Source organism: Toxorhynchites rutilus, chromosome 2 (assembly GCF_029784135.1).
Source record: "Toxorhynchites rutilus septentrionalis strain SRP chromosome 2, ASM2978413v1, whole genome shotgun sequence".
Classification (NCBI taxonomy): Eukaryota; Metazoa; Arthropoda; class Insecta; order Diptera; family Culicidae; genus Toxorhynchites; species Toxorhynchites rutilus.
Genome location: NC_073745.1, coordinates 49,021,723 through 49,046,261, shown reverse-complemented (window position 1 = coordinate 49,046,261; position 24,539 = coordinate 49,021,723). Strand labels below are relative to the sequence as shown.

General features: G+C 39.3%; 2 protein-coding genes and 3 long non-coding RNA genes across 7 annotated transcripts; 3 read left to right on the top strand and 2 right to left on the bottom strand.

Moving 5' to 3' along the window:
• Positions 1-383: 383 nt before the first annotated feature.
• LOC129771554 (uncharacterized) lies at positions 384-3,983 on the top strand. Of its 3 annotated transcripts, XM_055775304.1 has the most exons (3): positions 384-1,678; positions 2,652-2,941; positions 2,999-3,983. In XM_055775304.1, exons 1-3 carry the CDS (start codon positions 1,331-1,333, stop codon positions 3,105-3,107), a joined length of 747 nt encoding a protein of 248 aa, XP_055631279.1. In that variant the 5' UTR covers positions 384-1,330; the 3' UTR covers positions 3,108-3,983. The 3 variants fall into 3 exon arrangements, 2 of the variants coding, with proteins under 2 accessions (XP_055631279.1, XP_055631278.1); XR_008742402.1 differs by having other exon boundaries at positions 384-2,595; positions 2,652-3,983; XM_055775303.1 differs by having other exon boundaries at positions 2,652-3,983.
• LOC129771552 (uncharacterized) lies at positions 1,376-4,368 on the bottom strand. The gene is made up of 2 exons (XR_008742401.1): positions 4,230-4,368; positions 1,376-2,574 (listed from the first exon to the last, which is right to left on the bottom strand). It is a non-coding gene; the product is annotated as an uncharacterized LOC129771552 (long non-coding RNA).
• On the top strand, positions 4,039-5,226 carry LOC129771556 (uncharacterized). The gene is made up of 4 exons (XR_008742404.1): positions 4,039-4,381; positions 4,581-4,641; positions 4,845-4,933; positions 4,993-5,226. It is a non-coding gene; the product is annotated as an uncharacterized LOC129771556 (long non-coding RNA).
• An 8,111-nt stretch (positions 5,227-13,337) lies between these two features.
• On the bottom strand, positions 13,338-15,022 carry LOC129771550 (trafficking protein particle complex subunit 12). The gene is made up of 2 exons (XM_055775301.1): positions 14,834-15,022; positions 13,338-14,769 (listed from the first exon to the last, which is right to left on the bottom strand). Exons 1-2 carry the CDS (start codon positions 14,919-14,921, stop codon positions 13,433-13,435), a joined length of 1,425 nt encoding a protein of 474 aa, XP_055631276.1. The 5' UTR covers positions 14,922-15,022; the 3' UTR covers positions 13,338-13,432.
• An 8,192-nt stretch (positions 15,023-23,214) lies between these two features.
• LOC129771555 (uncharacterized) lies at positions 23,215-24,310 on the top strand. Its single transcript, XR_008742403.1, has 3 exons — positions 23,215-23,350; positions 23,410-23,837; positions 23,894-24,310. It is a non-coding gene; the product is annotated as an uncharacterized LOC129771555 (long non-coding RNA).
• Positions 24,311-24,539: the final 229 nt, after the last annotated feature.

The following is a 24,539-nucleotide window of genomic DNA, read 5'->3' as shown; positions in this document are numbered from 1 at the left end:
AAAATTCGAATGTTTTCATTCAAAAATGGTGATTTCTTAGTTTTCATAAGTTCTCAACCCTGTTCCCCTACTTTCATGAAATTTCGAAGATATACATACGTAAATATTACAAACCTGTCCATATTATCCCCACTATATGCCCATGCGGATAATCATCGAAAAAATGCTTTACTTTTCGGTATGTTTTAATTTGAGTAAATACATTGAAAACCTTCGGCCGATTATCTCGAAAAAGAGTATATTGAAATGCAAGAAACTGCATTTAAGTTTGGTAAAACATGAGTTTCGAAAGATATAATAAAAGTTCTTCTTAATATGTCCGTTTTTCCCCACCTTCCCTACTTATAAAAACAATAAACTTGATAGTGTGTGTAAAGCCGGGTTCAGACGGTGCGAGTAAGCATACGAGTCGGTCTAGTCAGTTACTGCAGTGCAGCTACTCACACCGTGTGAACACATCATGCCAGTTAGTGTCATGAGTAATCCGGCGTGCGAGCTACTTCAAAGTTTTTTGATTTTACTCGCACTCGCATCCCTAAAAACGTCAAAAACAGCATTTAGCGCTCGAATCGGGGATGCCAAACGTAAAGAAATGTCTCCATTTTGAAGATATTTCAAAATATTAACAAACTCGAAAATTCTTGGAAAACAAATAAAACCCACATAGTTTCTAAATAAAATCGTTGTTATTTTGTTTTATACTCTTTCTTTTTGAGATAGTTTTCTTGAAAACAAAAACATAAGCCATCCATGAGTGAAGACATCAGATGATAATTCCATATGCCGTGCAAGGATATTTGAGAAAGATACCTGGCATCCCTAATCAAAGATAGAATATCTATATTAAATGGCGGCATCCGTGTTTGTGAGGCAAATTTCTCTATCAGATTAGTATACTTGAAGGCAGTTTTAAACCGTTAAAATTTGAATGAAAATTTCATACATACATTATTTGACCATTTAAAGCACGTGACCCTGATCCTCAATAAACTATTTTCCTATATATTTTTTTTATATTTCCACCAAAACTTATCATTATAGTATAAAGTTATCATCAGACACAATTTTCGTTCAAGATTCACTCACTACTTGCAGAAAAAGTATTGTTCTATTAAACAGAATACATATTCGATTTGAAAAAGTTCATTTTCATTCATAATTTCAATTTTTGACGCGTATTTATTCCACCTGTAAATCAACTATCATTTTCACTTCACAAATCGGCACAAGAAGCTGCTGTCAAGGCGAAATACGAAGAGATAGTAGTCCGTGTGCATTCTGTTTGTTTGCATGTTTTTTCGTGTTAGCAGCAGCAGTTAAAAGCAAAAAAATGACGCAAAGATGGAATTCGGAACAAAATGAACACTTTGTGGAATTATATAAAGAACAAACCATTTTGTGGAACTGTATGGATCCCAATTATAAAAACAGAGATTTGCGTAAAGCCTCGCTTGAATACATTCGTTCAGAAGTGGGGTTATCGGATACGAAAGAAGTTACAAAAAAAATAAAAAATTTACGTTCTACATACAACCAGGAGAAATTAAAAATTGAGAAAAGCAAACGAAGCGGATGTGGTACTGATGAGATATATAAACCTTCCGTCCAATGGTTCGATGCCATGGATTACATCATGAATATTATTCATCTGAAGGAAAAACAAACAATAAGTAATCTAGTAAGTTATTTTCTTCTATTATATAATGCACTATAACACTAAATATATATATACATTACTAAATGATTCGATATTATACTATACTGCAACTATACTACACTATATTATACTGTATTCTCTAATTAATAAATCATATTATTTTGCCAAGTAACCGCTCCCTCGCTATTAAAGTAATGTTTATATTTATCTCTCATTTTCTCTGCAATAGCCTTTGATCTATTATTCATCCGTGAGCGTTGAATGCTTCGTAAACCCTCAATCTCTGACCTCCACTGCCCTAAATTAATTTCAAAATTTATTATGTCTTCATAGTCAATTGTTCCTGGTGGAGTATACGTTTTCGATGCAGACATACGCAACCAGTTGTGTAAAGTACATGCACATAAAACTATCTTCATTGCGGTATCCTCTCTAACCTGGATTGGTTTTCCCAAAATACGAAAACGAGATGCTAAAATGCCAAATCCATTTTCAACTATTCTCCTTGCTCTGCTCAATCTGTAGTTAAAAATCTTTTCTTCTTTAGTCGGTGTATTTTTATAGGGCTTCAATAAATACGGCTTTAATGGAAACGCATCATCACCTACTAAAACGCCATTTTCAGGCAATAGAATATTGTTTTCTAGATGAGAATATAAAGAGCATTTTTGAAATATCCCACCATCTGCGTTACGACCGTATGAGCCTATATCAACATATCTAAAACAATAATCGTGATCCACGATTGCCATTAACACTATGCTATTCGTTCCCTTATAGTTGTAATATTCACTACCACAATTAGGTGGTGCTTGAATTGTGATGTGCTTCCCATCAATAGCTCCATAGCAACCTGGGAAGTTCCACCTTGAATGGAATCCTACTCCTATATCTTGCCATTCTTCCTTATTCGGCATCTGAAAAATTAAAATATAATTGTTAGTTATGATTTCAATTAGAATAGTGTCATAAAATAAAATATTTTCAATTTCAGGAACCATTTCATGCATCAACATCTGGGAGCGATTTTGCTGAAGAAATTACAATAATCGATGAGGAGTACCTCGATGCTACTGATGAAAACAACGCTGATGAAATCCTACCAAAGAAGCCATCGAACAGAAGATCGAAGAAGAAATTGTCAACTGAGCAGTCTACAATACAAGCGGCCGTGAATGAACTGAAGGAACTGAATAATAATTTAACAGTGTCTGCCTCGAGTATGGGAGAACCAGAAGATGAATGTGAGGCAATTGGAAGACATGTTATAATGCAGCTCAGACAGTTATCCCCAATTGATAGAATTGATGCGACAGATGAAATACATGCAATTCTTTCTAGATACCGTAAGAATGCCCTCTGCGTCAGTAGAATGCAATACACATATTCTGATCACGAATATACTGAAACATCACAGGCGACTGTAGGTTTTCCACCAAGATCACCCTAACGTCCTACATCTTCACAATCAAATCAACAGTCGCAAATACTATAACCAAGTCATGCAATATTGTACTATTTTTAAGGATCACTTTCCATACAATAGAACTTAGATAATAAAAAAAGCTACTTACTTTAATAAAATCTTTTAGACTGAAATTTATAGCGTCACATACTTCCGGAATTATCTTAGCTATGGATGCCTTCGAGATTCTAAAAAATATCGACAATAATCTGAACGATATTCCAGAGGAGAGGTACACCAAAGTAATTTCTAATTTCACTCTTGCAGGTATAGCACCCCTCATAAGTGTATCTTGGCGTTGTATTTTTGGAGCAATTAAATCCAATAGTGTTTCCACTTGTTCTGGTGTTACTCTCAACACTGCTCTGTACTCTCGGGGATCATTATCGTAGAGTTCGTTCAGTATTGTATTTGTTGCTCCTTTTTTTTGCATCCAATTCCTGGCCCAAATCCTTTTGCCTTTCTGCTTTTTCCGAATAGTACCTTCAGCTCGAAGTAATTCAGCACAAAGTATTTTTGTAACCGCTTTTGTCACGGTACGAACTACAGTCAGCCGTGTTTTGCTGGACAACATTGTATACGGTATAAACTACGGTTAGCGTGTATTTCGGGATCAAATTGTGTGATAATAAATGCAACTGAAAACCTGAGATAAAAACTGCCAATAGAGATGTCGATTTCGGATCAATTATCTGTCAAATTCTGATCTGATTCCTGTTTCTCATTATTTGATGTACATTTGAAAAATCACCTGGCATCCCTGGTAAACCCGTGCTGTTGTATCTAGTTACATGCCAACAACTCACACTGTGTGAACAGACAAGGCGAGTCAACCGATTGTCAAGCGAGTCCACCGGGTCAGTAGCTGCTCACTGTCAAGTCAGCTACTAGCAACGTATAAATGGGCCTTAAGTTATTGTTACTTAAACAAAACCCCAACAGAATGCAAACGATACTAAAGTGCTATCGCTGGCCACTGAGATATTATGCACACGTAACCACTGTGGAGTCGCCGGACGCCAAAGTATTAAATTGATTAATAATTCATTGAAAGGTTTTTTTTTTCAACTTCAGACTATACTGCTGAAAGAAATGGAAAAAACTTACGAGACACTTATGGCCGTAAACTGCCAGAGTCGATATCTGGGGATGTTGGTGATGACAGTTTTGCTACAGGTCGTATTTCAGCATTTTACGGTTTTTAAAGCAACAAATGAAGCCCAAAAAGTACAGTGGCAACCACAAGCCGGGTTCACACGGTGAGAGTACACTGGAGGAAAACATTAGTAAATGCAGCTACCAAATCTTTAGTAGTTGAAACATTGGTAAAATGTACGCATTTTTTGTACATATTACCAAAACTTTGTAAAACGGATGTCTTATGCAATATACATCCCTACTAAAGATTCGTACATTTTACTTCATAGCATGTGTAACCTTGATTGTTTTCATTTCTAGGAACTGTAATGTGCGTACTTCGCAGTCGTCACTCTTCTTGAGGAAACAAAGCCATTCGGAGGTAAGGTTTTTTGGTTTTTATTAGATTAAAATATATGTAGCTTTTGTTTCTCTTCGTTCAAAACAAATTCTCGACCACAAAGATATCGAGAACTTGTTTTCGCTGCGGGAAAACAAAAGTTCAATTCGTTGTATTGAAATCTTAATAGACCGAATCTTATAAAAAAAAAACTTCAACACAATCCTTTCCCTTTTAATTTTCAGTTTCTAACCTTGGATTAAAATTGCACAGTTTACTGGTGGAATATTCAATGTATACTAGACTAAGCATTTGCAACACAAATAAATGTCAGGTAATCACATATATTTCATCACAAACCCATATTTATAACTAACCATAATCATACATCAGGAAACGGGATAGCAAATAATGCGGATGAAATGTACTGCGATCTGGTACCATCAACTGCCAACTAACCAGTTGTTCCCGTCCTAAAGGATGAAAATGTGCAACAGGAAAAGGAGCAAAACCTTGATGAGCGAGGATTTGAAAAAAAAACATATGAGACTGATTCGGTCGAGGCTGCGATTAAATCTGTCTATTTGCACGAGCAATGTACGAGCACGAGCAATGGATGTAGGAAATTACTGTGCAAAAGATAATGTAGGATTGAAGACAGCTTTATAAATAAGAATTAATTATCAACAACATAATGTCATTATCCCTTATCATTATCTATTACAAATAAAAAACAACGTTTTCACTGATGTTGCTCCAATGGTGGGCCAACATGGTCACCATCCTACAAAAATAATGCCTACCAATTTTCATTTATAAGATGTACCAATGATTAGTAGGGTAGAAAATGACTAGCGAATTTGTAACATTTACAAAAAAAATTCGTCATATATACTAAATTTTTCTCTCAGTGTAAGCATACGCGTCGGTCTAGTCAAACCGGGTTCAGACGGTGCGAGTAAAGCCGGGTTCAGACGGTGCGAGTAAACATACGAGTCGGTCTAGTCAGTTACTGCAGTGCAGCTACTCACACCGTGTGAACACATCATGCCAGCTAGTGTCATGTGTGATTCGGTGTGCGAGCTACTTCAAAGTTTTTTGAATTTACTCGCACTCGCATCCCTCAAAACGTCAAAAACAGATTTTAGCGCTCGAATCAGGGATGCCAAATCTTGACATTGTCTTTACATTTCTCTATTTTTAAGATATTTGAAAATATGCGAAGATATTTATAGACTTGAAAATTATTGGAAGAACAAATTAAACCCTCATAGTTTCTAAACGGAATCGTTATTATTTAGTTTTGCACGCTGACGGGGCACGTTTTTTAAAAATAGTTTTCTTGGGGATCTAAATATAAAATCATTATCGGGCACGATTTTAATTCAAAATTCACTCAAAACTTGCAAAAAAGTATTGTTCTAAGAAACAGAATACATATTCGATTTAGAAAAAGTAGATTTTCATTCATTATTTTAGTTTTTGAGGCGTATTAATTGCTCCTGCAAATCTACTAACATTTTTATTTCACAAATTGGTACACGAAGCTGCTGTCAAGGCGAAATAAATCAAATTTTGAAAAATCTTTTAGACTGCCATTTGGAGCACCACATACTTTCGGAATTATTTTAGCTATGGATGCTTTCGAGATTTTAAAAAATTTCGACAATAATCTGAACGATATTCCAGAAGAAAGGCACATCATTTCTAGTTTCACTCTTGTAGGTTTAGCATCCTTCATGAGTGTATCTTGGCGTTATATTTGTGGAGCAATTAAATCCAACAGTTTTCTCACTTTTTCAGGTGTTATTCTCAACACTGCTCTGTACTCTCGGAGATCATCATTGTAGAGTTACTTCAATATTGTATTTGTTGCTTCTTTTCTTTGCATCCAATTTCTGGCCCGAATCCTTTTTTCTTTCTGCTTTTTTCGGATAGTACCTTCAGTATAAAATAAATTCAGCACAAAGTATTTTTAAACACGGCCAGCGTGTGTTTCGCTATAAAATTGTGTAATGATAAATTCAACTGAAAACCTAAGATGAAAACTGCCAATAAAGAAGCCGATTTCGGATCAATCATCTGACAAATTCGGACCTGATTGCTGTTTCTGACTATTTGATGGACATTTGAAAAATCGCCTGGCATCTCTGGTAAACCCGTGTCGTGGTATCTGGTTTCTTGTCAGCAGCTCACATTGTGTGAACGGACAAGGCGAGTCAACCATTTGTCAAGCGAGTTCACCGGGTCAGTAGCTGCTCATTGTGAAGTCAGCTACTAGCAACGTATAAATGGGCCTTAAGCATACGAGACGGTCTAGTCAGTTACTGCAGTGCAGCTACTCACACCGTGTGAACACATCATGCCAGTTAGTGTCATGTGTGATTCGGCGTGCGAGCTATTTCAATTTTTTTTTTAATTTACTCGCACTCGCATCCCTCAAAACGTCAAAAACTGAATTTAGCGCTCGAATCAGGGATGCCAAATCTTTACATTGTCTTTACATGTCTCTATTTTTAAGATATTTGAAAATATGCGAAGATATTTATAGACTTGAAATTTATTGGAAAAACAAATAAAACCCTCATAGTTTCTAAACGGAATCGTTGTTATTTTGTTTTGCACGCTAGCGGGGCACGTTTTCTTTTTTAAGATAATTTTGTTGGGAATCTAAATATTTTTTTATTATCTTTATTATAGTGACTTTCAACTCATTTGGCTGGTTCGTCACATTTACTTCCATTTTTGGAAGAATGTCGGGAGTGAGAATTGAACTCGTAACCTTCAGCGTGAGAGGCATGGATGTTACCACTACGCCAGATCGCCTCCACAATCTAAATATAAAATCATTATCGGGCACAATTTTCATTCAAAATTCACTCACAACTTGCAAAAGAAATATTATTATAAGAAACATATTCGATTTAAAAAAGTAGATTTTCACTCATTATTTTAGATTGTGAGGCGTATTTATTCCTCCTGCAAATCTACTATCATTTTCATTTCACAAATTGGTACACGAAGCTGCTGTCAAGGCGAAATAAATAAAATTTTGAATAATCTTTTAGACTGCCATTTGTAGCACCACATACTTTCGGAATTAATTTAGCTATGGATGCTTTCGAGATTCTAAAAAATATCGACAATAATCTGAACGATATTCCAGAAGAAACGCACATCATTTCTAGTTTCACTCTTGTAGGTATAGCATCCCTCATGAGTGTATCTTGGCGTTGTATTTGTGGAGCGATTAAATCCAACAGTCTTTTTCACTTTTTCAGGTGTTATTCTCAACACTGCTCTGTACTCTCGAGGATCATCATCGTGGAGTTACTTCAATATTGTATTTGTTGCTCCTTTTCTTTGCATCCAATTCTTGGCCTGAATCCTCTTTTTTTTTGCTTTTTTCGGATAGTACCTTCAGTTCAAAGAAATTCAGCACAAAGTATTTGTAAACACGGCCAGCATGTGTTTCGCGATAAAATTGTGTAATTATAAATTCAACTGAAAACCTTAAGACGAAAACTGCCAATAAAGAAGTCGATTTCGGATCAATCATCTGACAAATTCGGACCCGATTGCTGTTTCTGACTATTTGATGGACATTTGAAAAATCGTTTGGCATCTCTGGTAAACCCATGCCGTGGTATCTAGTTTCTTGCCAGCAGCTCACATTGTGTGAACGGACAAGGCGAGTCAACCATTTGTCAAGCGAGTTCACCGGTAGTAGCTGCTCATTGTGAAGTCAGTTACTAGCAACGTATAAATGAGCCTTCAGTTACTGCAGTGCAACTACTTACACCGTGTGAACACATCATGCCAACTACTGTCATGTGTGATTCGGCGTACGAGCTACTTCAACGTTTTTTGAATTTACTCGCATTCGCATACCTCAAAACGTCAAAAACAGAATTTAGCGCTCGAATCAGGGTTGCGAAATGTAAAGAAATGTCTCTATTTTTAAGATATTTGAATACATGCGAAGATTGGAAAAACAAATAAAACCCTCATAGTGTCTAAACGAAATCGTTGTTATTTTATTCTGCATGCTGGCGGGCACGCTTTCTTTTTGAGATAGTTTTCTTGAGAATCTATAATATAGAATCATTATCAGGCACAATTTTCATTCAAAATTCACACACAACTTGCAAAAAAAGTATTATTCTAAGAAACAGAATACATATTCGAATTAGAAAAGTACATTTTCATTCATTATTTTAATTTTTGACGCGTATTTATTCCACCTGCAAATCTACTATCTATCATTTCACAAAGCACGAAGCTGCTGGCAAGGCAAAATAAATAAATTTAAAAAAATCTTTTAGACTGCCATTTATAGCATCACATACTTCCGGAATTATCTTATATATGGATGCTTTCGAGATTCTAAAAAGATCGACAACAATCTGAACGATATTCCAGAAGAAAGGCACATCGATGTCGTTTTTTATTTTCACTCTTGCAGGTATAGCACCTCTCATGAGTGTATCATGGCGTTGTATTTTTGGACCAATGAAATCCAACAGTGTTTCCCCTTATTCAGCCTTTTGCCTTCCTGCTTTTTCGGGTAGTACCTTCAGTTCGAAGAAATTCAGCTCAAAGTATTTTTCTACACGGTCAGCGTGTATTTCGCGATAAAAGTGTGTAATGATAAAAGCAACTGAAAACCCGAGACGAAAACTGTCAATTGAGAAGTCAATTTCGAATCAATCATCTATCAAATTCGGACCCGATTGCTGTTTCTGACTATTTGATGGACATTTGAAAAATCATCTGGCATCCCTGGTAAGCCAATGCTGCAGTATCTAGTTTCTCGTCAGCAGCTCACACTGTGTGAACGGACAAGGCGAGTCAACCAATTGTCAAGCGAGTTCACAGGCCAAGTAGCTGCTCACTGTCAAGTCAGCTACTAGCAACGTATAAATGGGCCTTCAATGTTACATCGAATCACTAAAGGGTGTGTCACATCGAATTGCATCACGGAAAAAACGCTGTAGAAATTTAATTTTTAGGAATTATATCTTCAGCTTTCGCTTATAATCAGATAAGAGTGTATAGATCACGTTGGCCATGCTTCACTGTCAATTTTTCGTAAATTTGGAAAAATGTCGTCGAACGAAAAAGAGCGTCGTGAATTAATCCTGTGCACTCAGTCAGCAGAGTACTAAAACGATACTTCGAGAATCTAACCATCGACCGGAAGGTGAAGAACGGCAAAAATGGATGCTCCGTCAGTGAAAAAGATCACAAGCGCGTAGTTAAGCAGTTTAGACGTGATCCGAGAAGTTCGGTCCGGGATGTCGCCAATAAGCTGAATTTGTCAAGTTCATTCGTCCAGCGGACCAAGCAGCGGGAGGGCCTGCGTACATACAAGGTTCAGAAGGCTCTTAACCGCGACGAAAGGCAAAACATGGTGGGCAAGACGCGAGCCCGGAAGCTGTACACCGAAATGCTGATGAAGCCGCATTGCCTGGTAATGGACGACGAAACCTACGTCAAAGCGGACTTTCGTCAGCTGCCGGGCCTGTTGTTCTTCTCCGCAGAGGACAAATTCAGCGTTCCGGAGGAGATTCGCAAGCAGAAACTATCCAAGTTTGCCAAAAAGTACATGGTGTGGCAAGCGATCTGCTCTTGCGGAAAGCGGAGCGCCCCCTTCGTGATGACCGGCACGGTAAACGGGCAGGTTTACCTTAAGGAGTGCCTACAGAAGCGCTTACTATCACTATTGAAGCAGCACGAGGGCCCGACCATCTTCTGGCCGGATCTCGCTTCGTGCCACTATTCAAAGGACGTGTTGGAGTGGTACGAAGCCAACGGGGTCACCTTCGTGCCAAAGGAAATGAACCCGCCCAACGCCCGGAGCTTCGCCCAATAGGGAAATATTGAGCGATTATGAAGCAGGCCCTCCGGAAGAACCCAAAAGTTGTCAAATCGGAGGCGGACTTCAAGAGAAAATGGATTTTTTGTTCAAAAAAAACTACAACCTGACGTTGTACAGAACCTTATGGACGGGGTAAAGAGGAAGGTGCGAGCATACGGGCTTGGGCTCGAAGTATGAATAAAAAGAAAATGCCAAAAGTTGTTTAATAGTTTTTATTTTACTGTCTAGAATTTTCAAAAGGATCGGTCTACTGGGCGAATTTCTACAGCGTTTTTTCCGTGATGCAATTTGATGTGACCACCCTTTACTACGGTAGAACGGTCAAGCAAAACGGATTCTAGAATTAGACCAGTAGTAAAATTATCTGAAGTTCTTATGAATAAGTTAGAGATGATAATGAAAATGTTTACGTTTGTATCTAACTATGGTGAACTCATGATTTCGTGTTGATGGTAAGGTAAATGATTTTGGTTTGTCCAGTCGAAAATATGATCATGGTTTGCCCACTTTTTTAAATGCTCTAATTCAACGCTCCTGTGTCAAATAAGGTATTCGAATGTTTCAAAACATATAAAAAATTGTCTTTTACATGATTTATAGTAGTTTTATAGTATATTTTTACGAAATCACATGTTTTCAAGGACTATAAAATACACCTTCTATTTGTGTCAATGCACCCCTCATTCGAGCTAACTTTTAATCGATCACCAGATGATTATTTGGCAGGTATTCAGACGTTTTCTGGATTATAACACTTACAAATATTGTAAACATCATGCTTGCACACCATTTGTATCAGATTAACATAGCTAAACCATTAAATTGACGCATTTTGATGAACTCAATTCTGATCATGAGTTGTCCAATTCAATAATGTTGTTTTGTCCACATGATTTCTATGGCTACCACTTGGCGCGCTGCAGTTTGTTTATTGTGTCCTTCGCGCATAGCAGAAATAAAGATTCTCTATGTTGAGTGTGTTGAGGTGAACACTTTAAAATGCCCAAATAAAAGGCAATATTCTGAAGGAAGCCTAAATTATGAATGTATCAATATGATGATAGTAAACTCAAGCAATGATAAATGCAACATCTACTTGGGAATTCGGATGTTTTCATTCAAAAATGGTGATTTCTAAAACCGGACAAACCATGATCATTTTTTGGGCAAACAGATCAGAGGTGATCATACCATGATCATAATTGCTCTTTCAGGAAAATCGTTAAAAAACATAAAAATATGAATAATTTCAACACCTTATGGTAATATTAGAAACTAGAGACTTGAGCTTTTCCACAAACCCAAACTCGTATCGATTATGTGTGATTTTCATGAAGAAAATCGATTCGCATTTACTAGTTGCGTAAAAACACCCTAAATCGGACAAACCAAGATCATTTACCCTAGAATGAATGATGCCAAGATTTTTTTCATGGGACAGATTTATTTCGCCGGAGAAACACAGAAAAAAATAAAGTTATAGAACATTTTCCCGGAAAGCGGGGGATATAAGAACTCGATTATGTTTACTATTAATGTTGTTACAACAATCGGGAATAGGGGGTCTCCGTAGCCACATTGGTTGCGCGTTCGCTTAGTAAGCGATCGATCGTGAGTTCAAAACTCAGGACCCTCATTGACCATCTTTGTGTTGTTACAGAATAGCTGCGTCCACGCAACAATAATCAGCGATGGAGATCGATCCACGGTCGAAATAAGATCGATTCATCCATACATTTGCTCTGCTCTGCAAGACACATCGGGCTGCTGTTCTATAAATAACTCAACAATGATCATTCAACTGTCTCCGCTGTCCGGTGGTCCAACTGGATAATGGAAGAACAGAAAGAAAACTCTTACGCCTAAATGGCTACTGTGTAATTGTACCATATGTAATGGTATAGAAGGAATACTGGCGAATGGCAACTGTGTAATGTACTAATTATGGATATGATAACCATGTGACATGTACACGATTAAAATTTGGCTCTGTTACAGCTAAAATGCTAATGAGCCTAAAATAAATAAATGGGAAAAAAAACAATCGGGAATGTTCCAAAATTTCCAATAATTTTGCGCAATTTAACACAGAGAGTTGTTCGGTTAGTTGTGGTATATGAAAGGGCTGTAGTTTTTCCATAGAGCAAAACAGAACTTTTTAACAATTCCAGCGACTGTTGATCTCCCGAAGCGAAACATATATGATTCATTAATTTTATGTCGCGCATAATCCCGTGCCAGAAACCGAGAAAGTACAGAACAAGGGATTGTGAAATAATGTCGAAAAACTACGTGAAGGAGAAAGAGACTCAAAAATCGAGCACAAAGATTATTTATGAATATTTTCTCACCTCAGTGTAATCATAAGTATTTCGCCAGGCTCAATTGGAGTTTTAATAAACTTGGTCCACCTTTTCATGAGAACATAGAGGCATCATTCTGTTTGAACAGCTCCAAAATGAGAGGTGTCTAGTATTTTTCAATGCACAATGCGTCGAGTTTGAATCGACCAAAGTTTGGTCGAAACACTCTCTATTTTATACCGATCTTATAAGAGATTTATACACGGTACACTTTATATGGAGTTGGAATTTGTTGGACCTTAGGGATTTATGGAGCCCATAATCGTACAAGTCGTAGTCGTTGATTATGCGTCTTCGAATTTCACGGATATTGCTATTTATTATCAGTGTGATAAAGCAGACTAACAAGCCACATTGATTCTCAGTTAATCAATCATGCTTCATGCCTCAGTTTTAATGAGGTGCATAAGTACGCTTTAGATCCTCTTTAGTTCAAAGCACAGGATTGATTGTCATCATTGTTGTCAGATAAAAATTGAATGAAAATGCTGTTAGAATAAATTTATATATTGCAGCTAATTATATCATAAAGATACGTCCTATACTAAATATACTGTCTTTCAAGTCTTAAAATGAAAAAATAATGTCATTAAGTATTTGATTGAAGCTTTAAACAAACATCCAGTCCCACGCTAAGATCAGCCCGATGCTCGTTAATCAACTTTAGCAACGCTATCTTCTTACTCTTGAAGTTGTTCGATTCCAGCTCGTACAAAGTGGATAGATTGACGAGCAGTGACTCGTTCAGGGCCAGCTTCGGATTCTTCTGGACAGCTTCCTCGAAAAGTTTTATCGCTTCCTTCAGCTTCCCGGAATACAACAAGCAAACGCCCATATTGTTGTACAGCATGGTATTGTTTCCATCCAAAGCCGTCGCTTTCTGGAACAAACTGAGTGCACTCTGGAAATCATTCTGGGCCACTGCCAGCAGACCGCGGTCTACAAGCTCACGAAGGTCGGGTGTGGTTTGATCATCCCTGAGACGCTTTGCCTCGGAGAATTTCTTCTCCGCTCCATAGATATCCCCGCACTGCAAACGAATGCGACCCCATGCCGATAGGAGGGAGCGTTTATCGTCCACAGTGGCCGCCGGGTCATCGACGAGTTGTCTAATGAGTTGGTCAGCTAGGCTAAAATCCTTCACCAGAAGGGAACAATTTACAATGGAATGTAGAATGCGTTTCTCACGCGAAGACCAAAATTTTCTGGCATCATTACTAGCAGTGCTATCGGGCAATCTCGCGAAATAGTTCTTTATTTGGCACGCCACTGCCAGTAACTCAGTCAGGCGATCCAACGAGGTTCTGGGCGTTCCTAAGTATATGGGAAGCTCCGCCAACAGCAACCTGAATGAGAACGGAGCCATCGACCCCTTTCTATCAGAATGCATATCTGGATGGTAAAATTCATAAAACACATCGACTTTGTTCAACGATCCAAACGGTTCAGCTTCGATGCGAGCAATTTCGAACTGACCCAGCTTGACCAGCAAAGCCAATCGTGTGAACCACAGCTGCAGTGAGTTTGGCGAGTGCTTAACCGGATATCCGGCACGTCCAAAGCCTTGCTGTTTGATAGTCAGCAGCCTCGCAGTCAAATTAACAGCCGATCGGAAGCATCCGTGTTCAATCAGTTTCCGTAAGCCACGCTCGTCCTGCGTAACATCGTCAGGTGACAGTATCTTTCGATGGTCTGCTTCAATAGGGCTTATGAACTCGGTGACTGCCTCACGCACTGGATCGTTCAAGTCAGTTGCAACGCTAACACCGGGCATCGTTAGTGCAGGAGGGTTACAAACTTCAGCCCCGATTGGAAACTCCCACAGATCCCGTACGCTGTCTGGAATGTTGGAATTGGCATCTACCATAGCAGTTTGCAGGAAATCGTACGATGAGTAAACATCCTGAATTTTTGAATTGGTTTTGCCTGAGGGATATAAATTTACGGTGAGTTGATGTTGCTGAACGAATCTGTTACACAATCCATGTACCTTCTTTCTCCGCTAAGTGGTCAAAGAAACTCGGGGGATCGTTTGCAAAATATTGGCTTAAACTAGGCTCCGATTTGCCGTCCGACATACTTCAATGTAGTCAATTCACTGAATATTTCCAACCAGAATTAACAACTTTTGTGATATGTAATCGACAACAACAAATCGTATTTTTGTCTTTTGACAAACAGCTGGGATACACGGCTTACAGAGACAAGGCTAGCTACTCCGGATCAGTCATTTTTAGTGACGTCATCTGAGTCGTTGAAGTAAACAATCCGCGTTGACGGCATTGAACTTCGTATTACGAAATGGGGGAGTAGGCCTGACAATATGGGTTTGCAGAAGAAATGACGCACTTTGAAATTAAAATTATGAATGAAAATTGTTTTTCCCAAATCAATTAGCACTTCATGAATATTAAAATCACTTTTGATTGCAAGTAGTGAAAAAAAATCATACAAAAACTGTGTCGAAAGATGATTTTATATTATAATGGTGAGCTTTGGTGAGAATATCAGAAAAACCATAGAAAATAGTTTAAATTAGGGTCAGAACAACGTACTTCTAGAAGGTAAATAACGCCAAGAAAAAAATTTCATATAAATTTTAACAATTTAAAACTGCCTTAGGGCCGACTAATCTGATAGAGAATGTTTAGCCTCACACAAACTAATGTCGTATCCAGATGTCGGCACCATTCTGCCGTCAACGCGAATGTGTTCTTATTTTTTATTTTTCGTGCTTTGTAAGTTTGTGCGTTGATAATATAGTTGATTATATTTAACTCCATGAATAATTTGATAAAACATTTATCCACAAAGAACATAATTCTCGGTTTTTCGGAAAGCGAAAGAATCTCTTTTTTGGTCCGATAATGTCATTTTCATAATTTATACACCCGCTCACAGCGCATTGAACCATTTTCGATTTTTCATTTCAGGAACATTTACGCGTAAGTCGGAAAACAAAATACAACTGGCGACTGTTTACACTGACGACTCGGATGACGTCATCAAAGAAAATGTTTACTCGCTAAAGAACTAGCCTTGTCTCTGTAAGCCGTGGCTGGGATATGCATTGCTGATCACAGGTGGCGAAATTGAAAAGTATGATACACTGAAGAAAAATATTCTCTTAAAACCAAGGTGAATAGTAAGTATTTCTGAGGTTGATGCCAAAGTGAACGCGACACGCGATGCGACTCTACGCGACTTTTTTTCTAAAGTTTTCTTCTACTTCTTCTACGGTAAAATTTACGTGACACTTCTGGTCGTGAACTGCGGAAGTTACCGGAGTCGAAGATCTGGAAACATTTATTATGACAGTATTTACACTAACTGGCCATACTTCAGCAGTCTATTGTTTTTGAAGCAACAAATGAACCCGGGAAGTGCAGTGGCAACCCCTTTGATAACCGACAACGAGAATACGGAATTATACTCATACATCGACGTTTTGGAAGTTTCTTTCGAAATTCCACCGAGTCAATTTGAAACGTACACCGTACTGTCATCAAGTGCCTGAGTTTCGACTACAAAATATAATTACAGAACAGAACTCCGGAAAGAATGCTAAACCGGAACGGCTTCTGGAATAAGAGCAGCGATAACTTGATTTGAAGTTCCTATTAATATGATAGAGATTATACCGAAAGTGTTTACATGTATATTCCTCGAGCGTAATCACGAAATCCTTATGGCAGAGACTTATGAATAACATTGAAGAATTTGTAGAAATTTATCTCATCGACAACAAATCATTAGTTTATCAATAACATAAATGCCGTTGTTTTACAAAGTGTTCAACTATGTTCATAAAATATTCGTAAACTTATTATTTTGTGTTGATGGTAGAATGAATAATTGGCTTCGTTTAACAGGGACTTTCCTCTCAGAAAGGATTTATTTCATCTTATTTTATGAGGTGGTTGGTAATCCTTTTTCTAATTGACTAAACAAGAAACAATACTTTTCATTAGTTCATACTGCTCAACATACAAAATATATGCATACTACTCAATTCATTATTAGTTCATGCAATGCATTTTTATTTCTTCAATAAACAATAATCCATCATAACATCTGAATATCCTTTAATAATATGCATGATATGCAAAATACATATAGCTTTAGTAATATCTTCGGCTGTTGTTACATCGCTTTCAATTGGTTTCCAGAGAACTCTCCATTTAGCGTTGATGGCACCGGGAGCACATTCGATTCTTCCTCTGGAAAGTCTAGAGTTGAAATATTCTTCTGAAGCTATGCAATCTCGTCGACATATGATCGCAAAATATGTTTCGTCAGCATAAAAAACTGTTGAAAACCTTGGTAGGCTATGATTTCCAGTTAGTTTCCTAGGTTTGTTTCATATAAGTTTCATAGCAACAACGGTTACTATGCATGATGTAAATAACAACTGCATAACAACCACTAGGGTATAAAAGAACCGTTGTCAATAGGTTAAGCATCAGTATTGTTAAATAAAGCCACCAGTGTATAACGCTGTTATCAACAGGTTATGGGCCCAGTCACACCATACCTGAAAGTAAAGTGAAAAGTGCAACAGTCGTTCCAGAATGTCCAGTGCGAGGAAAGCAGGAATCGTGCAGTTTGCCGGTGAAGGCTACGATACGTGGAAGTTCCGAGTGGAGACTCAGCTTTCAGCGCACGATGTAAAAGAAGCCATCACGAATGATCCCCCTGAGGAGCAGGAAGCGAAAGTGGCATTTCTGGAGAAGGACGAAAAAGCAAAAGCACTTTTGGTAGCGTATATTGCGGACAGCCATTTGGAGTATATTCGCGACAAGAAGACAGCAAGAGAGATGTGGACGTCATTGGAAAATACCTTTGCGAATAAAGGTTTTGCTGCCCAGACGTACATCCGGCGGTCGATGGTTTTGTTGCGAATGGAGGAGGGAACGTCTCTGGCTGATCATTTCCGACGATTCGACGAGCTGGGAAGACAGCTGAAAGACGCAGGCGCTACGGTAACGGAACTCGACATGGTGAGCCAGTTGTTTATTTCGTTACCACCTAGTTACGATGCGGTTACCACGGCGATGGAAAATTTGGACGATCAACAACTCAAGCTTGAGACCGTCAAAGCACGCCTTCTAGCGGAGGAACCAAAGCGTTCTGGAAGAGAATCTGGTTCGAGTGCTGCAAATGGCTCTGATGGAATAGTGTTGGCGGCCAAATCCCGAAACAAGCGTGGTGAAAAATCAGTGAAATTCCCCGGTAAATGCTACTTTTGTGGAGAGGTTGGGCATAAAAAGTTTGCCTGTCTCAAGATGAAAAATCGTTCCGATAAAGCTCAAGTAGCGAAGACTCCAGTTGACAAGGAAGTGGCTCTTGTTTCCGGTGCAAAGGTGTCAAATGACAAGCACGAAATCGAGTGGGTGCTGGATTCGGGTGCAAGCTGTCATATGGTCAGCAACGAAGAATATTTCCAGGATATTCACGAACTACACGTGCCGATTCACATCGACAGTGCGAAGGATGGTGAGGTGCTGGTAGCCAATAAGGAAGGCACTGTGAAGGGCAAGTTGAATGTCGGAGGAAATCGATATACTTTGTCCTTCGGAAACGTATTGTTCGTAAGGAATCTGAAGTACAATCTGCTATCGCTGGTGAGACTTATGAAAGCGGGAGTGCACGTCGAATTCAAGCCTGATCGTGCAATATTGACAAAAGATGACGAAACCATCGGTGTTGCGACGTTGAAGGGTAATCTCTTTTACTTGCGGATGAATAGTTTACCCAATGGATCGGCTTTAGCGGCCGATAGCAACGCGGAGCTGCAGCTTTGGCATAAGCGTTATGGTCATCTTAGTTACAAGAATTTGCTCAAGCTGAAGAATTCCAAAATGGTGAATGGACTGGACGATGTCCAAGGCGATTCCGAATTTTGTAATGCATGCGTTGAAGCCAATATGGTAAGGCAACTGTTCAACGGCACGAGACCCCAGACACGAAGACCACTGGAGCGTGTACACACGGATGTGTGTGGGCAAATCACTCCAGCAACAACGGATGGTTATCGTTATTTTGTATCGTTTCGTGGACGATTACACGCATTTCGGAGTTGTTTACTTGCTAAAGAGAAAGGATCAAGTTCACGATTATTTCAAGGTTTACGAAGCGATGGTGACGGCTAAATTCGGAACGAAAATAGCAAACTTGCGGTGTGATCTTGGACGCGAGTATTTCTCAAAGGAGCAGCTGGCCTACTACGAGAAGAAGGGAATTCAAGTAGAGTCAACGGTGGGGTACTCACCTCAACAAAATGGTGTGGCGGAACGTTTCAACCGCACCATTGTCGAAAAGATGAGAGCAATGCTGTTGGAGTCGAATGCACCAAAATATCTCTGGGGAGAAGCGGTCCTGAATGCAGTGTATATTACCAATCGAAGCCCAACTGAAGCGATTAGAGGTAACCAAACGCCTGCGGAACGGTGGCATGGAGAGAAGCCAGATGTCACTAAGCTGAGAGTGTTCGGATATCAAGCGTTTTCCTGGATACCCAAGCAGAAAAGAGGTAAACTGGATCCAACCGGACGAAAGTGCGTTATGGTCGGATACGCACCAACAGGATATCGTCTCTGGGATCAGGAATCGCGAAAAATGTTTGTGGCTCGCGATGTCCGATGCAACGAAGCAGCATTTCCATTCAAAGGCGAAGGCGTCGATTCTGGATTGATTATTCCGGAGGAGGTATCACCAATTCCCGAGCAAGAAAGAGCAATCGAAAGACAACAGAAAATTGTGAACACGACTGTGGACGCTCATGATGATGTTCGAGAAGGCGGCTCCAATGCTGAAAAGGAAGAAGTCGACAAGGAAGGCGCAACAGAACTCTCGCCACAATCAGGAAGGAACGAACCTAGTGCTGATGTTCCGAGGTCTAGTGGTCGAGAGTGCAAGAGACCAGGTTGGTTTTCCGATTATATTCCATTTAGAGCCCTTTCTGCTGGTGTAAATTCCCTACAGGTTCCGGAATGTTACTCTGATGTTGAAGAACATCCGAACGAGCGTGAATGGAGGCAAGCAATCCAAGACGAACTGATGGCGCTACGCAAAAACCAAACTTGGACCGTGGTTAAACGCCCTGCTGACGTTCAACCCGTACCGTGCAAATGGGTGTTCAACGTGAAGACGGATGCTGATGGTCGGCCTATACGCTACAAGGCTAGGTTGGTAGCGAAGGGTTACGCACAAAAGAGACACGTTGATTTCGAGGAAACATTTGCACCTGTGGCGCGGTTGACTACAATTCGGACTCTGCTGGCATTAGCAACGACGAACAAAATGATGATTCACCAGCTAGATGTCAAGACGGCTTTTCTGAATGGTATTCTCACAGAGAAGGTATACATGCGGTGTCCAGAGGGGGTAGAGCAGCATTCTGATGAAGTTTGCTTGCTGCATCGATCGCTTTATGGTCTGAAGCAATCACCTAGGTGTTGGAACAGCCGTTTCAACGAGTTCCTGATTACCTTTGGATTCACGCGATCAAAGCACGATTATTGCTTGTATGTTCGAGCTCGTGGGGACAGTAAGATATATATCGTGGTATATGTAGATGATCTTCTGATTGCTGCTGGGAATGAAGACGATATAGAACGTGTGAAGAACAAGCTAATGCGAGAATTCGAGATGACAGATATGAAGCAGCTACACCACTTTCTTGGAATCAAGATCAACAGGGATCTGGGTCGTGGAACGACGAGGCTGTCTCAGACAGGACAGATCGATAAAATACTTTCGCGTTACGCCATGGAAAACAGCAATCCTGTTGATACGCCTGCCGAATCAAGACTGCAGTTGAAGCGGGAAGATACAAACTGTGCACACCCTTACCGTGAGTAGCTTAATGTATATCATGATGGGTTCACGACCGGACATATGTTTCATCGTTGGATATTTGGCAAGGTTCCAGGACGCTGCTGGAGATGAGCATTGGAAACATGCAAAACGAGTCCTACGATATCTACAAGCAACGAAGCAATTGTGATTAGTTAACCGAAGGAAGCCGAAGGAAGCGACAGTATCTGCCTACGTTGATGCAGACTTTGCAAGTGATGAATCAGACCAAAAGTGTGTTTTCGGATTTTTGCTGAAGGTTCACGGGAACATTGTTGCATGGTCATCAAAGAAACAGCCTACAGTAGCGATGTCTTCTACTGAAGCAGAGTACATTGCCATGAGTTCCTGCGTAGGTGAGACGATCTGGTTGACTGGTTTGATTTCCGACCTCCAACAAGATGGACTACTGTTTCCGGTACCGATTTATGAAGACAACCAAGGAGCGATTGCGATGGCTGAACGAGAAGAAACAAGGCGAGTCAAACACATTGACGTTAAATATCATTTTATCCGGAATGCAGTTGCTGATAATAAGATTAAGATAATATACATCCCAACCCAGAAGCAACTAGCAGACATTCTCACGAAGTCGCTACCCAACCTAACTTTCAATGCTTTAAGAAGTAAGCTAGGATTAGAAGGAAACAACTGAGAGGGGGTGTTGAAAACCTTGGTAGGCTATGATTTCCAGTTAGTTTCCTAGGTTTGTTTCATATAAGTTTCATAGCAACAACGGTTACTATGCATGATGTTAATAACAACTGCATAACAACCACTAGGGTATAAAAGAACCGTTGTCAATAGGTTAAGCATCAGTATTGTTAAATAAAGCCACCAGTGTATAACGCTGTTATCAACAAAAACATATGGCGTGGATACGGTTGTTCCAGGAGATTGCATTCTGTGAGAATACTAAATTGTACTGTTTCCATCAACTTGAATAGCTCGGATGCATTCAAGATTCCGTCGTCGCTTTGTTTTCCATAACTTACATGTCCCATGGAGCAAAACAAGTCTCTTTAACAGTTTCAGCGACCGTTGATGTCCCAACGTGAAACTTGTTTTAAGGTGTATTTGACGACTATCTCATTGCCAGAAACCTAGAAAGCACAGAACAAGGAATTGTGAATTAATTTCGTTGAAAAGAACAAAAACAGCCCGTAACTATTGCCACTAGATCTACTCTGGCCACTATGTCGCTTTAAAAATCGCGTTCATTTCGCATCGCATCGCATGTCGCGTTCACTCTGGCCTCACCGTAATGTGAGCCCTTTAGTGTTTGGTAAGTTAGAGCATTCGCGTTGACGGCGGCATGGTGTCGACATCTGGATATGACATTAGTTTGTATGAGGCCAACTCTTCCCTATCAGATTAGTCGGCCCTAAGGCTGTTTAAATTACAAAAATTTGTATGAAAATTTTTTCTTGGCGTTATTTACGTAATAGAAGTACGTCGTTCTGACCCTAATTTAATCTATTTCTTATGAATTTTCAGATATTCTCACCAAAACTTACCACTATAATATAAAATTATCTTTAGGCACAAGTTTTGTACGATATTTTTTGACTACTTGCAAGTAAACGTGATTTTCATTTACATAGAGTACTATTTGGATTTGGGAAAAATAATTTTCATTCATAATTTTTATTTTAAAAGTGTGTTCATTTCTTCTGCAAACCCATATTGTCATGCTTACTCCCCCATTCCGTAATACGAAGCTCAATGCCGTCAACGCGGATTCCCACCGGTTAGTTGATATAAACATTGGTTATTTCACAACTTTAATCGTTGCTATTTTGTATAGCAGCCCATTTTCTCACCGGTCGTTTGTATCATGGTTGCATTTTACTACTTTCTGTTTCGCACCGGCGGTTATCAAACGATGGTGTTCGTTTCAAACCTCAACTCAATCCTCAACTCAACTCAACTCAACTTAATCACAATCAACGCAGGACGGAGAGATTCGAAACAAAATTCCGAATTTTGTTACAAATAGCAACCTTGCGATGAAGTAACTACTGGGTTGCCAAAATGATGAATCGGCTCTCACAATCCAATCGACGAAAAAAACATCGACCTAACAACGACCGTAACGCTGTTACCTATTCACGATGACGACGATTAGGTATCGACATCTGGATACGGCATTAGTTTGTGTGAGGCAAACTATTCTCTATCATATTAGTCGGCCCGAATCAGTTTATATTTGCTAAAATTTGTATGAAATTTTTTTCTTGGTATAATTTTTTCTACTTAAAGTACGTTGTCATGACCCTAATTTGAATTATTTTTTATAGACGTTCAGATATTCTCAAAAAAACTTATAATCATTATAATATAAAATTATCTCAAAACATATTTTTTTATGATGTTTTTTCACCACTTGCAGGCAATGGTGATTTTCACTTACATAGAGTACTAATTTGATTATGGAAAAATCATGTTCATTCATAATTTTCATTTTAAAAGTGTATTCATTCCTTCTGCAAATCCATACTGTCATGCCTATTCCCAATATCGTCAACGCGGATAGTTCGTTAGTCGAAAATACTGAATAATTAAACAAACCAAATGGCATCACTGGTGGTTCTTTTTTCCACTCCGCTAAATTGTCATCTCAAACAAAAACAAATGGATCATACAACTGGTGAGTATGAAATATATTTCGGCTTTTTAATTATTATTTATTTTATCTTGTCTTATCAGCTATGAATACATTCGACTCGTTCGCTTCCATCAATCGGTAAGTGAGAAAGATGATTTCTCCCATCAGCACAGTGCGGATTTCCACTTTTATCACAGCAGCCAACAACATCCGTTTTCCTGCAGCAGTAACCTCCAACCCCTGTTGGCAATGTCGGGGGACAGCATTAACAGCAGCAGCAGCAGAATTTGACCATGGTATGGTATTGCGAAGAACTTTTCCCATTAGAGGTTCCGTGCTTCGCGCACATTCAAAAATCCTCTTCAGACACGAAAACTCAACGACAAGGAGGTATTTATCACTGAATTACCACCCCGGAGGAACCCGAATGCACTGATTCCGTAGTATAGTAGAATGAAAATAGGCGAGGTTAGCGAACGTAGTCGCATGATATTTTAATGTTCGCATTTTTATCCGGATCATACAACTGGTGAGTAGGGAATTCATTTCTGCTTTTCACTTACTAATAATTTTATTTTGTTTCAGCTATGAATACATCCGACTCAATCAATCGGCGAGTGAGAAAGATGATTTCCCTCATCACCACATTGCTTATTTCCACTTCTGACACACGGCCAACAGCATCAGCTTTCCCGCAGCAGTATCCTTTAAGTCCAGGGTGCTATTCCGGGGAATAGCATCAACAGCAACAGCAGCAGGACCTGGCCATCGATAGTATTTCGAGCAATTTTCCCCATCGGAGATCCCGTGCTTCACGCACATTGAAGAATCCTCCTCAGCCACATATCTGTGTCATCAAGGGCAAGGAGGTATTCATCAATGTACTCAGTCGGATTTGAATCGTCTATCCAGACAACCCGGATGCACCGATTCCATTATATACCTTATTTTTATTATACATGGTTTTTTATTATTTTTCTTCAATAAAATGATTAAAATCGATCAATGTATTTCCTTTTCATTTTCAATAACAAACCAATACAAACAAGCGGCAAGCAGTGCTGGAAGCAGCGCTGCAAGCAGGTCGACGCCTTGCACATGTTGGCGAAAAAGTGGCGTCAAGTTGTTCGATGAATGCATATGAAAGGTCGATAACTCGATTGCAAGGTGGCAGCATTTGAGGTCGATTGTTGACATTTCATCGACCCGATCTTGGCAGGCAAAACGGAAT

Bases quoted from the DNA above. Each gene is read 5' to 3' on its own strand.
- LOC129771554 (XM_055775303.1), top strand. From the start codon at position 1,331: ATGACGCAAAGATGGAATTCGGAACAAAATGAACACTTTGTGGAATTA. The intron at 1,679-2,651 runs GTAAGTTATTTT...TTTCAATTTCAG, and splicing joins AACAAACAATAAGTAATCTA to GAACCATTTCATGCATCAAC.
- LOC129771550 (XM_055775301.1), bottom strand. From the start codon at position 14,921: ATGTCGGACGGCAAATCGGAGCCTAGTTTAAGCCAATATTTTGCAAAC. The intron at 14,770-14,833 runs GTACATGGATTG...TATATCCCTCAG, and splicing joins CCACTTAGCGGAGAAAGAAG to GCAAAACCAATTCAAAAATT.